The sequence below is a fragment of the Pseudonaja textilis genome, chromosome 3 (assembly GCF_049901715.1).
Source record: "Pseudonaja textilis isolate UNSWEBS1 chromosome 3, rPseTex1.2, whole genome shotgun sequence".
NCBI classification, from domain to species: Eukaryota; Metazoa; Chordata; class Lepidosauria; order Squamata; family Elapidae; genus Pseudonaja; species Pseudonaja textilis.
The window spans coordinates 54,718,859-54,735,064 of NC_141992.1; the positions used below are offsets into that span (position 1 = coordinate 54,718,859).

The window sequence follows — 16,206 nt, forward strand, 5'->3', positions numbered from 1 at the left end:
GCACAGATTGCTGTCTAGCTAGAAAAATGACAGAACTATATTAACTAAGTTTGGTTTTGACTTTATTGCTTTTAACATTGTGCTATTGGTTTTAATTGCTGGAAGCTACTTTTAGTACTTCTATAATAGAAAGTCAAAGCATGAATCTATTAACATGTTTTAAATAAATATACAATCTATATATTATCAAGGGTAATCATTTAAACTGTTGTGCTGCACAAAGATGCCTGAGGAGTTAGCTGACCTCAGAAGCTCAACATTAGCCCTGGCTAATCCTTGGATACAGAACCAATGGGAAATTCCAGGGCTGGAATTAAATTGAGATGTCAAAATAACCTGCTGGATAAATACAATAGCAAATCAATTATTTAACACTGTCAAGAAACTTTGCATGAATAAAGACATTCAGTTCAACTCTACTGCATAACAAAAGTCATTCAAGGTCAAATTAGGTAGGATTACCTAGTTGTGGGTGAGAATTGTCTTTCAAATAATATAAAGCCAATGTACTGTGTGCAGAATCATGCTTTTTCTGAATAGGATCTTGTTACTTAATAAGTTTCAGTGTCTTCCAAACACTCCTTTAAAAAATAACAGTATTGTCTTATTCATGAAAGAAAAATTCCTTAGAAGCAATATCTTTATTAGGCTAACCAGAAGTTTTAGAAATAGTTTAAACATTTCAAGTATTCATCATGCAGGATGTTTAGAGTCCAAAAAATGTGGGTGACGGAATGTGACTGATATGAGAAATAAGCAGGTACAACAGCCAGTGGGAATGGGCAATCTGAAAAAACATTGGCAAGTGGAATAACTTTTCTATAAAGAGAGATTATTGGGGATTTTATTTTTTAAAAGACCAAATAATGGGACAGAAGTGCATGAAGTGAGATATAATGTGGAAAAATTATTTAGACATTTTTCTCTCTCTCCAACAACATTAAAATAGCTGAAATTGTTGTCATGAGGCTTTCCCATACCCTTTCATTTCTATTGCTTAAACATGGTATTTGACAGATTTTATGATGGATAAAGTTATCAGAGGTATTTATTGATTTAACAAACCATTGTCTAAGAGATGATTAATTTTTCTGTCATGTTTTTTTCCACTGAGGAAAAAAACGTTCCGTTGAGATTCCATTGAGGAATCTGCACATTGTGTCTAAGAGTGAAAGGATGTTAAAATGTCTGAATTTTACATTTTCAAAATCTGGGTATTAATCATGATTTTTTTCTTCTCAGCAGTCCTAGGGATGTCCTGAATTAAAGTATTTCAGCACCAATAGAGCATAATTTGAATTTCTAAGTCTTTCACCATATCTTATCATTAGAGTTATACAATTTTCATGACTTCAGGATCAATTTAGGTTGTTTTATTTCCCTCTTCCTCATCTCTTAAAAGGTTTAGAGGTATAAAAGCTTGCACATTTTTGTGACATCTGAGTTGACTACATAAAGCAGTGGTGGTATTCAGTTGGTTCACGCCGGATCAGGTGAACCGGTAGCAATAATTTGGTGTGGGTCGCTGAACTGGTAGTAAGTTCTGGCTGGCCACACTCCCAACCCGCTCACCCTCCCGCCCGATGCTTGCTCACCCTGCCTGCCTGCCTGACATTTGCCTAAGGTATTTCTTTTTTTCCCCTCCCGACAATCAGCTGTAGATAAGATCAGCTGTGCTGGGATTCCCCTTGCTGAGGCCCAGGAAGGCAAAAAATGGAGGGAGGAGCTCAGGCCCCCCCCTCCAATTTTTGCCTTCCAGAGGCGCCTTAGGGAAGCAAAAACGCCCCCCCACCCCCCGAGGCTTCTCTGATGCTAGGAAGTTCCCAAAACAGAGCTTGGAAGGGTGCTACATGCCCCTCCGATGCTTTGTTCCTTTTCTTCCAGAGCCTCCCTTAGGGGAGCAAAAATGACACACACCCCCAGAGGCTCCTCTGTGGCTAAGAAGCTCCCAAAAACAAGTGGGGGCTACACAAAAAGCCACACCTACCAGTCACATGGCCACACCCACCAAGCCATGCCCACAGAACCGGTAGTAAAAGACATAAAGAGAAGACAGAGATTTCCTTGTATTTCTTTTCTGTTGGCTAGTGGGGATATCTTTGTATATTGTATGTGTTTTCTTTTTAATCAAAGAATCTATCAAGGTTATCAAAAATATATAGATTATATAAGTGTTATCAAGAACATCATTAATTAACATATTTTCCTAGGTTGAATACACAAATAAAAATACTAAAATAAAATAATTAACATCACATATATACTAGTTTTGTCTTTCCTCTAGATTCACTTAGTATTCTGTAAAATACGCTTCACTTTGGTTTTGTGGAGTTTCTTTCTACTTTTTCTGTTGCTCATGTTACTCCTGATGAAGCATAATATCAGACTACCCAATCAATACTGTAATTCTGCAGAAATTATGTCTTGATCCCTGGAGACAAAAAAAGAAAACTTTTGTACCTCATGGAATACTTTTGCTGGAAGAAACAATAATTTCTTCTTTCCACCCTCTCTTCAGATTTCACAGAAAGTTTGTTGCACAACTGAAAGCTGTTCAGAGTCCCTCAGAAAATGAGAGACCGGAAGGGAGGGAAAAACAAAGGAGAGAGAGGCTACAAGTGTGTTGTTTCAAGGTCCAAGGACAATAATAAAAATATTTAGAGGTTTTCTGAGGATATTATCTTTGCAACAGGATAGTTCTGGTTGTTCCACAGGAGTTTTGAATGTGTGTTCTTTGAATAAAGAAAAGGGTAGTCAGGACATTGTCATCTCAATAACTTTTGCTCTGTCTAGAGTCCATCCTGTGCAGTAAGAGCATAATGGAGAACAGTGATATTGAACATGACATCATTGAGCTAAGGGAACACAGGACAATTATTAATGGGTATGAGCCAGTTTGGTGTAATGGTAAAGGTGATGGTCTAGAAACAAAGAAACGTGAGTTCTGGTCCTCCCTTAGGCATGAAAGCTGGCTTGGTGACTGGGCCAATCATTCTCTCTTAACTCACCTCAAAGGATGGTAGTTGTGGGGAAAATAGGAAAGGATGGAGTTTTATGTAAATTCAGTGACTTGAGTTCAGTAACAAATTACCAAATGCACATATAATAGTAAAAAACAAGAAATGTTTGAAAAGCTTTTGAAGGCTAGTTTCCTTTGTAAAGAACTTCCACAGTCTCTTGTACGTTTTCCCTACATCATGTTTGGTTTCCCCAAAGGGCAATTTCATTTAGTTCATTAGCCATGTTTATCGTTTCCAATAAACTATTGTTTTTACTAGAAATGGAAATCTTCAGTTTGTGTTGGAGACTGTTGCTCTTTTTTTCCGTCTGGATTGCTATGGCTTTACAAAAGCTGGGAACATTTTCAGGAACTAAAGTATCAGTTGCATTTATTTGAAATGGTAAGAATCTACTCCAAAGTCATGCTCATTAATGAATGACGTGTTCTTGGTTTGGTTTGCTCTTACTTGCTTAGCAAACTATGTAGCTAGCCCTTCAAGGGAACACAGGTATGACAGCTGTCTAGTCTTCTGACTTTAACATAGACCTAAAAACTAGTTAGGCAATGTGCCACTGATGCATAACGCAGAGAAGAGATGGCTGCTTATAGTTTACTATAGTAGATAGGAAACATTTCTGCAGCCATCACAAATGGATGTGATGTGGAAGCTGAAGGACCCATGGATAACAATAATAGATGTATGCAACTTTTCTAAACTTGGTCCCAGTGTCTATTAGAAATAGCTTGGCATTCACTTTCCAGCTGTCAGTCTCTTATCAATTGAACAAGATGCCTGTCTACTTTAGTTGCCCTTTGGGAATTTCTTCACCCCTTGTGATAGTACCATTTAATTATACATATAGCAGCAGGCATTTGGCTTCAAAATCAATAGCTTTGCTACAGTTACACAGTGGCATAGTAGGTTTTTAACTATATATTCATAAAAATATGATGATAGCTGGGGCACAGTAGAATTAATGACATGCTAGCAACGTCTTTGCATACATAATCCTGCATGTTGCATTTGAAAGAACAGTATTTTTTAAAAAAGCAAATCTAAGGCAAAATATCTGTTTCTACAACATTTGACTCTAGATAATGATTGAAAAAATTGAAGCCTAAGTCTAAAAAGCTTATCTCAAAAACTCACCTAGATTTTAACACTTTCCAAGTGTTATGATTAATATAATAATCAGATTTATCTCCCCCCAAAAATGAATTTAGGTGAATTTTTTAATCTTCCAGAGAATTCAGCATTTAACCTGGTGATCAAGCTCTGCTTCTATTGCTATTCTCTGCCAGCCCTGGCACGAGATAGTGATTAACTTGTCTTCATGGCCCCATATTAAACATATCTGAAATATTCTGCATGATTAAACCTATTAGATGCAATGCTTCTAACGTTCTCATGGTCAGTTTCTGTTTGCTTTCTACTACTCCCAAAGAAGTTAATGAGATTACTTACAGAGATAGAGTCATTAGCTAATGCAAGATTTAAGGGTGCAAATGCAGAAATTAGAAGTCGGCAGAAGGATTTAAATGGTAAAAATCCAAGCCACTTGGGAAAAAGGAAATTATTTGCTTAGTTTGGGGATAGTTTCCTTTCAGTCTTTTTTTTAAGGGGGAAATATTCATAATTATGTATTAGTTGTTTCTATAAATGAAAGTTTACAGTAGTTGGAAACATATGTGTCTCATTAAGGGCATGAGAAGAAGCTCAAGATCAGGAAAGAAGGTCTGGGGATCAGGGACTGTTAGCCACATTTACATACTTTATATACTTTATAAATAAAATGGATAAAGATTTCTATTAAAAGACACAGTTATAGAGTAGTCCAAGATGTTGCACTAATCAATCCAAACATCTTTGGATCAAGCTTCTAGCAAATGACAAGACCACCCTGCATAAATAAACAACTAAAGCAAGTTTTAAGCATTAAATTCTAGGAAAGATCTTTATACTTCTTCCAACAGGTACTCCCTGAAATAGTTGGAATGAGTTCCCATTTTTATATTAGTAGCTTTTGGAGGTCAAGCTCCTAATTCGTAAAGAAAATTTGTTGAGAAATCTAACAAAATAATGAAAAATTAGAACTATTGCATCGGATGGCAACTGCTGTTTAGTAGTCATCTGAACTTTTGCAGTCCAAATCTAGTAGCCCTAGAAAAACTTCACTAAAATAGCTTAAAAAAATTTAGAGGCTCAAATTAAGTTTTAAACTTCTCTCCCCCAACTCTGAAAGTGCAGTACTTACCGTCTCTCTGATTTCTTTTTTAATGTGCACCCAGCAGACACTCTTTTCTCTTTCCCCTGCTATTTATTCCCTTTCCTCCTCCTATCTGGAGCTGTTTCTGTGCTCTGCATCTTCCTTAGCTTGTCCACCAGTGACAAAACCTGACATATCAGTGGGCAGGCACTGTACCCTGTCTTGACTCTTGTCTAAACAGTTGTTCAGAAAGTTCCCTAGCTAGAGACTTTGATGTGATTTCTTCTCCTACAACATGAAGCTGTACCAGAAATACATGAAGAAAGGAGTGCAGCACTCCATATAGTAAATGAGATGGGAAACAGGGTGTACATTGGAAAGTTCTTTATGAAATGCCTCAATGTTTTTATACAGGAAAAATCAAGAAAATGTGGGTGCTTTAATTTCTTTATACGGATAGTTTCTTATAAAAGGCCAAGTTCTGCAATTAATTTCTATAAACAAAAGTAACTGTTGATAGCTCTGAAAATGATCACAATTTCATATTCTTACATTAAATATCTGCACTTAAATTATTTGAGTTATTTCAGGTTAGGTCATTCCTTTCTGTATAATATCAAGTACAGAACAAAATACTGCACTCCTTCCCACTCACTATTGAAGGGAAAATTGCATTGTTTTTCATTTTAGAGCTATCCTATAAAAACAAGGTAACTAGTATTTCAAATATTACATAATGTATTCTATATGACCCCCCGCCCCCATTAGCTAAAATATTTTATCAAGCTGTTCCTAGACCAGCCTTCCCTGATCTTTTACTTTTCAGATATAGTAGACTAATTACTCCCAGCCAACAAGCAACTGATATTTTGAGTGAAAATGGTGAGAACTGTATAGTCTAGCACATCAGGTTGGTAAAGGCTGTCTTAGATGTATTAAGATAATTAATTCCTCTGGCACCTATATGTACCATGTATGTATGTATGTATGTATGTATGTATGTATGTATGTATGTATGTAGAGGAGGAGAAATTTGTACCATGATCAGAAATATAATCATATTTTTGTCTTATTTGATGGAAAACTTGTCTAGGACAACCTCTTGACTTGGACTGTATACTCACAGTGTTGTGAATACCACTTGAAGAGTGATTCTTTTTTCTCTCTTCCTCTTCCTTTACCCCTCTCCCTTCTCCACTTTATGTAGTCCTGGACACACAACATCCAGCGAGAGAAGGAATTCCTACGAAAATTGGTAAAAGCTCGAGTAATCACGGACCTCACCTGTGGTATCTGAAGAAAAAGCTCAGCAACTGTGCCGGAGAGCACAGCCAGGTGTATCCAGCTAAGGACAAGGGCAGCAAGGGGTGTTTAGCAAGAATCCCAGCTTCTAAAAGATGCCCTTGGATTCTCTCCCTGGCTTGCTTTGTCTGCCTATGCCGGGGCCAGCAGGAGAACAGCAGCTCTTGATTTAAGAGGGCCGGACCCTCATTTGGAACTGGAGATAAAACATCAGAGGAGAGAAGAGAAATAGGCTTGTGAAACAAAATAAATTTGTGCCAAGTGGGAACAGGAGCCAGGCCACAGGCCACAGTGTTTGAATGTATAAGGCATTATTTTTTTAATAGCAAGAGACAAATATTACAGTAAATATATCAGTGGGCACAGTGGAGCCTAGCCTTTGAACAAGCCTGGTGGGATGCTTTCATTAGTACTGCATTTAGCCTGTCCTTGGGCCAGCTATGGCCCCTCTGCAGGGTCTCGGTTCATCCAAGGTTTGTCTATTGTTGGTGCTGCTATAATGTCAAAGTATTGTGATCTCTCTTTGCTCTAGATGGAGCAAATTAAAATTCTGTTAGATCTTCAGACTCCCTGCTCCTCGGGGGGCTTCCACTGCTGCCACTGTTCATCTGGCTGCATTTTTAGACTGTTTGTGAAGTTCACCTCATTATGTTGGACAAACTTAACCTACTTTGCAGGTTCATCATAGAGTCTGCTGGCAGATAACCCAGTATTTGTTTCCACTAGCATCCATATCATGCTTCTGAACAGCATGACACTTTTTCTGTTCTTGTTACTTTGGAGAAGGAATAATTTATTTTTGGATAAGGACCAAACCGTCCCAAAATATGAGGATTTATCAGTGTTTATGGAGATTTTTCATTAATTCTACTATACTTAGTTTAGGAGAATACCTTGCTCATGTGTAGATTTTTCTGTGTGCTGTGATAAGAGATGACATCTCCCTTGTTTTTCAGCTTCCATATATCTGGTTTTGTTTTTTGTTTTTTTTTCCCCAGATGGTTTTTATTTCCCTCTGTATTCTTTTTAATAATAGCAGGGACTCTTTGTTACATCTCTGCTCTATCTTTCAGATGCAGTATTTGCACAATTATGTATTATCTGTATTGGTAAAATTCTAAATATGTGTATGAGATCCAGCGATGAATTTAATTTAATTAACATACCTTTCCTTATATGGGGAGGATGTAAGAATCTGGCAACTCTTCTCATGAAGATCAAGCTGAAGAATTCTCATCCTGTGTAGGTCAAGGGCACAGCTTGCATTCAGTAGTCTGAATATGCATTTTGCTTGCTCAGTGCCCTAAAATAGGAGGTTCTTAACAGGACACTTGGTATTTTGCCAAATAAGCAAAGTTGAGGCAGTGGCTCAACTATTCCCATAATTATTTTTAGAGATGGTGAGAAACAGAAAAAGTGCAACTCTGTAATAATGCGAATAGTGATGTAAAATATCCTGCACAATCACTTTAGTAATAAGTCTTTCCAGAAGACTACAGTATTGGCCTGTCTGAGTAATCTGGCAAATGTTGCACCAAAATGTGTAGTTTTCATACATACTGAACGATGCCCACTTGAACAGTGGAGGATGACTGCTTTATTTGTTGGCCTTCATAGTCTTGACAGATCCTTCCTAACCAGTTGTTTTAGTTATATGGAACTTCCTGATTCAGAGGAAAGATATTTAAAAATATCAGAAGCTAAAAAGCAATGGCATTATTTGTTACTATTGCTATGCCATGCATGTTTGTCTCTTGAAACAACTGGCTGATTATTGAGGGACGGACGGTGCTGGTCTAGTTGTGCTTTTGATCTAATTTGATAGAGCTTTTCTTATCTCCTCAATCTTATGAATGCAGGTGAATATCTTTGAATTTCTCTGTTCTCTATTTATGTGCTGTGCACATGTTCTTCTGAAGGAGGATAAGCCTAGAAATATCAACTGTTTGGATTAAATCAGCAAAAGTTGGAATGGGTTTCACAGCCTGCAGAATATAGCATACATCTAAAAAATTAGTTTTTCCCAAAATAATTACTTTTATAATGGGGATAATCACTTCAATGACAATGGAGATAAATTTATTTTGTTTTTCAATCTCCCTTTTGGAAGGAAGGGATCAGCTTAAATTGAGGACTGTTTTTCTTTTGTATAAATATAATACTTGAGTCATGGAGTGTTTGGATGGAGCCAGTTGCAGAACTTGTATCAGTGTATATGTTTTTTGGTTTACATGTTTTTTTCTATGTCTTTTTCTCATTGGATGTTGTGAGTCCAGGATTCCACACTTGTCGGCAACTAAACATAGATGTTGCAAATGGTTAGGATGGTTTTTTCCTATAGAAAAACCATGGTCCTATATCAAGCTGCATTTTGGTTGGAAGGTTAACTGTTAGGGAAGATTTGTTGAAGAAATGTAGAAGAAAAGGACATACATATATATGGACAAGGAAAACCTAAAAATATGATAGATGATAGACAGAGAGACAGACAGACAGATTATACTAATAAAGAAGATTATTTGTAGCTTGAGATTGACATGAGGGGTCCTTGGTGCTTTGCAGACATTTCAGTACACAAACTTGTAACATCATCAGATACTAGCACTGATGATGTTACCTAATTTGGGTAATGAAACTTCTGCAAGAAAACAAGCAAGCTCAGAGAGCGCCAAGGACCCCCTCGGATAGATGATAGTCTGACCTCTAGGTGGAACCAAGTAACATAAATGAATTGCTGAAAGAAGGCTCAAGGGCCATTACACCTCAGTCTCAAACTTAGTGTGTTATCCCAAATCATCCTCACTAAATGGAAAAACAAGACACCAGTCTTGCACACCTTATAATTGGGTAGCTTGTCACCTAGTTTTCACCTGCTGAAATTTACTCTTTACGTAAGGATTTAGGAACCTATTCTTTTTTGCATTTGGCCATTGCATCAAGTACCCAAGTGCAGTATGGCTCACTTTTGGTGGGTGGAAGGCGGGGAGCTGCTTGTATACATTATTACTTTTTCAGTTGTTAATAAAAGTATATTTCTACAGTAACAAATGTATATAGGACTGCCATCCCCATTACTTATTTGATTTCATTTTTTTTAAAGGTTTAGGCTTTCATTTTTAACTTAAAGTATCAGAACCAGTTGAGATTCTTCCTAAGACAATCAACAGCACATATGAATTTCATTGTATATAATTTAAGGCTAGACCTTTATTTGTTTTCTGTTTCTCAGTGGCATTCATTTATCAACTAGGTCAGGATACTACACTTCAAGCATATCTGTTTTGGATGATTCTTACAAGCCTTTGTACTGTTTTGAATTTATCTCATTTAATGCACTTCCATTGTAATATTTCCAACTCCAGTTATTGCCAAGGTCTGTCTAAAACATGAAAAATATCTGTGCAAAAAACTTTTTTTAACCTCTATGGTTATTTCTGTTTTTTGAAATTGGTTCACTAGAGTGAAAATAGTAAGACTAAATGCAAGAAGTATTTCACAACCCAATACTCTGACCTCATCTGACACTTTACTTGAATCACTTCCTGCAACTGGCTTTGCAGTATGTCCTCCAGAAAAATTGAAAGTAGACAGAATTGACAAAGCATTTCATTCACATTTCATTCAAATTTCCAAGAGAGTTTAATGGAAGTTTCTGAAAAAAAACATAAAATTCTTATTGCAAACAAAGTGAATATAAAGTGCTTGTCTTCTTGCAGATCTAAAGAGAGAACAACTCAACACAAAGTTGGGCTTATCTTGCTCAAATGTATCCCTCAATTTCTTCCTGTACTATAGATGCATTCAACTAGGAATGAAAAGTTGCAGTGGAGGAAGGTGAGACTGTTACTTGCCTAAACCTTGCCTGATTCAACTAAACCCCTAGAAGTAGAGATGGTATTCATCAGGTTCTGACCAGTTCTGGAGAACCGGTAGCGGAAATTTTGGGTAGTTCAGAGAACCGGCAAATACCACCTCTGACTGGAGATTTTACAGTATCCTTCCCCTGCTACACTCACAAGCCACGCCCACAGAAGTAGTAAAAATTTTTGAATCCCACCACTGCCTAGAAGCATACCACAGAAAACAAAGGTCAATGGGGAAAAAAACATAAATGTGGTTGGTTTTTATTTGATGTCAAAATAACATAACATCACAATTTGCCTTCCTATACAAGTTTGCAACTACATGTAGTGCTCCAGCATTCTGAGATTGCAGCATTGAAATCTGGCAGCAAAATAGCTGATATGTTGGTAGAGAAATTTTAATCCATTTTTGGACATCGTCTGAGGGTAAAAATGGGAGTACTTTTCATCTGGAAACTTCCCACATCTGTTGGATCTTTGCAGCATTCAGGTCCAATGGCATTTAGCAGTGAGAAACTCAGCACCTCCAATCAGATGTATAGCTAGTCATTAGAGGAAAATGCTAATTAATGCGCAATTTCCCCTTTTTTTTCAGAAGAGGCATTATATTAGATGGAGTTTGTGAGTTAATAAATCCAAAGGGACATCATTGAACATAGTAGTAGTCATCAAACTTGTATGTAATTGGTACTTCTCACATGGATATGGATCATAGGAGCAGGACAAGTCATAAGAAAGGGGTAGAAGATGTGTATCTTATTCCTACTGCTACTAGTTCCATAAAGTATACTTAGTCCTATAATTCCAAGTCTCCTCATCTCTATCAGAGACTTCAAACTTGAAGGAAGATGAACAAGGAAGAAAAGCACTGCTTTCATAGCTCAAGCAGTCAACAGGAGAATTTTTTTTTTTAAGCATGCAAGTCATCTTCAAATAGATCTAAATTCTCAATATTTTGATTAAGAGGAAGGGAATCTGTCAAAGAAGAAACTGCAAAACCTTCTAACCAAAATATCCCTTTCTACCTATTTTCTTTTCTTTAGGTAAAGACAATCCATATTTCATCCACTGGCAGGATAAGCTAAATTTAAAAAACAACACATAAATTGTGTAAAAGGCAAAACCCACCCTACCCCACGCATATGCGTGTGAGTCTCCCACACATGCCCCTTGCACATTCGCCTTGCCCCATGGGCATGCACGGCAGAAACCCACAGACCAGCTGGCTAGTGAGAAGCATGCGTACACATGCATGGCACAGCTGAGCTGGGGCGACGGCTTGCTTGCCACCTCTGGTATGTGTGCCATAGGTTCGCCATCACGGCTCTATGTAAACAGTTGGAGCTCTGCAGTCCTATGCCAACATAAGTTAATTCAAAGGCAGAAGTAATGGTAAGAGGTCCAACTCTAATTCCTGCAGATATGAATAAAACATTGCGTTTATGACGGCAGTCTTCAATTGGCATTGAATTCTAGAAATGTGGAGTTGGAAGCAGGCATCTTTTTAATCCTCCACAATGTACAAGAAAACCAAAGCTTTGAATGTTGGCTGTCCAGTTTCTTCCCAAAACCCTCCAAAGAGAGAGAACACAACCTTTCAACTGTTGGACAGTTCTTAATATCAGGAAGTTTTTCCTTATATTTAAATGAAATCTAGAGTCCTGCAACTTATATCCATTGTTTCTGGTCTAGGTTTTGTGGCAGTGGAAAAGCACATTCAGCTTCAATATCAAGACGGTAGTGGTTAATAATCATGTCAAAAGAAATACCTGACATTGGTTCTGGAAAAGGGATATGTTATTAATACTGCATGATTAACCTATGCGATTCAATATGTTTTGATAGTTACAAATTTGGATGGGTTTCAAGGAGATTGAATACATCTAGGAGGCATCTGATTGGTCACACTGAAAAACAAAAACCAGACTGCTCTAATATTCTTAAGACACTATATGACAATGAAGTAAGCTAGCATAACCTTGAATGAGGTCATGGTATTGATTGTGATATTGGAAACCAAACTCTGGAGACCAAATACAAAAAATAAAGTCTGAAAATCTAAGTTATAATCTTTCTTTATGACCTGCAAGCAATTAACTGATCAGTGCTGATTAGCTTCTCAGAATAAGTATTCCAGTAAAATCTTAACAGGAAAGAAAAGAGAGTAACTTAACTATAGTGGTACCTTGATACTCAACTGCTTTGAAACTCATCAAATTTGGTCGTCAATACACAAGCTAGAACTTGTCAGTGTTGACTGTCTTGTGACTCAGCAACATTATTCCTTATCGGAAAAAATTGTTCAGTACTCATCTTTTTAGTACTCATCGTGTCTCCTGGAACTAATTAATGATGAGTACCAAGATACCACTATAATATTCAGTATACCTCAACAAAAATGTATGTTTAGTACCAGGAAGTGGTGAAAACAGGAGGAATGACAGGATTGAATCCTGAAATTGATAAAAATAATAAAGGGCTATCTGTTTACTTCCAGGTTAAATCTCAAGGGCCGGATGAATTGCATCATAGGGTTCTGAAAGAATCAGATAATTGTTTGACTGAATGTTATCTTTCAGTCTTGAAAAATCTAGAGAGTTTTAAAATGTTATCTAATTAGATGAGAATAAATACCATGATCTTTAGAAATTGGAGAAAAGAAGACAAGCAAAGTATAGATCAATCACGTTGATCTGGGAAGATTCTAGAGGAAGTTATAAATGGATCCATTTGTAAGCACTTGAAAAGTGTAGTAATGTTATCAATAAGTCTTGATACACAAAGTTTACATTTTTACTGACTTCCTCAACATATTGTGAGAATGCTATGGACATGTTTTTATTTCAGCCAAGCAAAACATCCTCTGACATGATGTAGACATATTGCATTACAGAATGATGGATGGAATATTTCAGGAAGGCAGACTTTAACTGAATGTTAGAAGAAAGTTGAGAGTAGAAACAGACATTTGGAGAAGATACCAAGTGAAAGTCAGACAAGTGATGTATTAATTTGAATGTTTATACTGGATAAGGAGTTGGACTCCTTGAGCTAAATGATCTCTTCTAAAAGTTTGTGGTCTTTTTTATGACAAAGGGGTAAGGAGGAGAACTTAAGAATCAATCTTGTTAAATTAAATTCTTTTGCTTATAAAATAATTTCCAAATGTTTTTCTTGCAACATTTTATAAATTTTTAATGCTACATTATTTTACCATTGCTATATGTATGCATATTTTCTGTTAAATTGTTTCAATTTAAAATACATTTTCTAAATAAAAGAGAATTTGAATACTTCTCAAGCTAATTGACATCTTGAGCTGCTCATCAATTGCCCACCATTAAAGGATTAAAGAAAGTATATCTCCACCACACTGGCTTCTCTGGACAATCATTATTCAGCAAGACTTCTTTGCTTTGAACACAACCTTCTATGTAGATTTCACACTATAAGACAATTCCAAGGTAGAGCTTTCATATGGCTCTTACTTTCTTCCCAGTATTAAATTAATCTCCCTCAGTGGAAATTTGTTTGATCTTTTTTTTTCTTTAAGATTCACTGAGGCATAATAATTGCACTTATTGCTTTGTGGGATCAGCAAGCTTAGTTGGGATCACAGGCATTTTTTATTCTATTTTGTTTTCATGTATTCTGATAATAGATCATCAGTGATTCCAGTGCTTCATCATCTAAATAAATGGGTGTCTTATTGTATATAAAGTATAAAGTGGCTTCATCCAATGTTGCTAGTGTTGCCTACCGCTTGATGTTCCAACCAGGAGCTCAGGACTCTGCATTGTTCCACTCTGAGAGATTGGGTAGTCCTGCCTTTTATTACTAGAGGGGGCATAGGTAATTAAGGATGAAACCCACAAAATTTTGCAGACCAATTCAGAAAAAACATTAAGTCTTTGGGATGCAGTTGCCTTTCTCTCCATTCCATTCATTCCTAGACTAGCAATTGCAGAAATCAACATTGGTTAAGGAAGGTTGATTTTCTCAGCCCTTCTCAATCCACCTCTCCTTCTGGGCTAAAGTTGCTATGACTTGCATGAGGAGAAAAGAGTTTGTAAATGTACTTTTAGCTACAGCTACACAACATGTACACAACACAACAGTTGTAGCGTGTTCTTTATAAATCTTCCTTCATTATATTTCATAATTACATAAAACTGAAAATAACTATTTTTTGGACTAGCTGCCACTTTAAGAAGTCTTACCTGGTGAATCAGAAGAATATGCATATGAATAAAAACAGCTCTTCAGGAAAAAGTCTTTTTTTTTTGTTTGAAGTGGTGGGAATATGTGTCACAGCAACAACCATCTTTCATAGAGTTACTTTGAACTGTTTGAGCAAGTGTGAGAATGTGTGATCCTCCAGTTATTGCTGAAATACAGTTTTCCATTTAACCTAGTAAACATGATCAGTGATGAACGATACTAGGAATTCTGGTTCAGCAACATGTGGAGGATCTCTATTCCTTGTTTAAGGGAGAAAGGACATTCCCCTTGTTATGATGTTTGGTGACTCCTTGAGATTGTTAGGGGAATGTAATAAGTCTTTCTTTGCTAGCTTGGAAGGTAGAGGCTGGAGTCTTTAAACAGAATGAGAAGATGCTTTTCAAATTTACTGACTCTCCAGAATGATATATTTGGTTGCTATATTCACCATGTGCCCCATTACCACTGTCTGCAATCTCTGTGTTTCAATATATATATTTCTATATACTGTACTGACTGAACATATTTAAGGAAGCAGAATTTCTGTTGACATGTTTTGCAGAGAAATTAAACTGGACTGGAGTGGATGACAAAAAGACTCGCTCTTAAATGATTTAGACAAATGGCATAAAGATTCAGTTATTGCCTTTTTGTAAACTTTCTCCATTATTTTTTTTAAAAAAGCAGTGGCAAAGTGGCATCTGTGAACTTCAAAGTCATTATGTTATATTCATACTGTGGAAGCAATAAAAAAGTGAAGAATCTGGTTCCTCTATTCTTTTGTGCTTCCACAAATAGCTATATGAATTGCTGTCTCAGCAAACAGTTGCTCTTAGTATCTTATGTAAATAAGTAATTTTAAGTTATATGGAAAGGTAGGTTCCTGTGGAAACAGAAAATTAGGATAACTCTTTCTTGGTTATTTTCTTAGGGTAAAGATAAATTAATAAAATTGGAAGTCTCCTGTTATATAAGTTCTTTGTCAAATTACCCACACTAGCTGATCTGAGTACATGGTTTTAAAAAAGCTGCACTTGGTGTTATTGTACTTTAAATAAATTGTAATAACAATCTAGTTTTTCCTTGCTTTCAAAAAAAACCACTTAGAAGACCATCTAAGACATACATGAACTATGAATTCTAAAATTCCTCCCTAGATTACTGTAAAAAAAAAAATCTGTAGTAGCAGGTAAGGAGGAACTTCCTGTTTAAATTGATTAAGAATCAATTCCACTCATTTTCTAAAACATTTCCTAAATGATCTATGTACCATTTATCCACCTTCTCCAACCAAATGCTCTCTGAATGTAATGACTTCAAAATCCATCAATCTTAACTAGCTTGGCCAAAACAGTAATTTGGTGAAAGCTGATATTACCGTTGCTTATAATGTTGCACACCTCTCCCTCTCCCCATCCATCCATCCATCCATCCATCTACTTATCTATCTATCTAAGAGAGGTACCTGAAATAGGCTGATTTAAAGACTATATCAAAAATCCACAGGGGACCCATGACCCCTGTGAATTTGAAATTTGGCAAATTTAAAAAAATATTTTATGACATAAAAATTATCATTAAATACTTCATGACATAATACAAAACATCATAA

The 16,206-nt window shown here is 36.4% G+C and overlaps 1 protein-coding gene across 4 annotated transcripts in view; it reads left to right on the plus strand.

Moving 5' to 3' along the window:
• ST3GAL3 (ST3 beta-galactoside alpha-2,3-sialyltransferase 3) overlaps positions 1 to 13,671 on the plus strand; it is a 209,728-nt gene extending 196,057 nt beyond the window's left edge. For all 4 annotated transcript variants that reach the window (XM_026707278.2, XM_087929764.1, XM_087929763.1 and 1 more), the window contains one exon: positions 6,416 to 13,671. In XM_026707278.2, coding sequence (XP_026563063.1) covers positions 6,416 to 6,505 — 90 coding nt within the window. In that variant the 3' untranslated portion in view covers positions 6,506 to 13,671. The remainder of the gene's footprint in view (positions 1 to 6,415) is intronic.
• Positions 13,672 to 16,206: the final 2,535 nt, after the last annotated feature.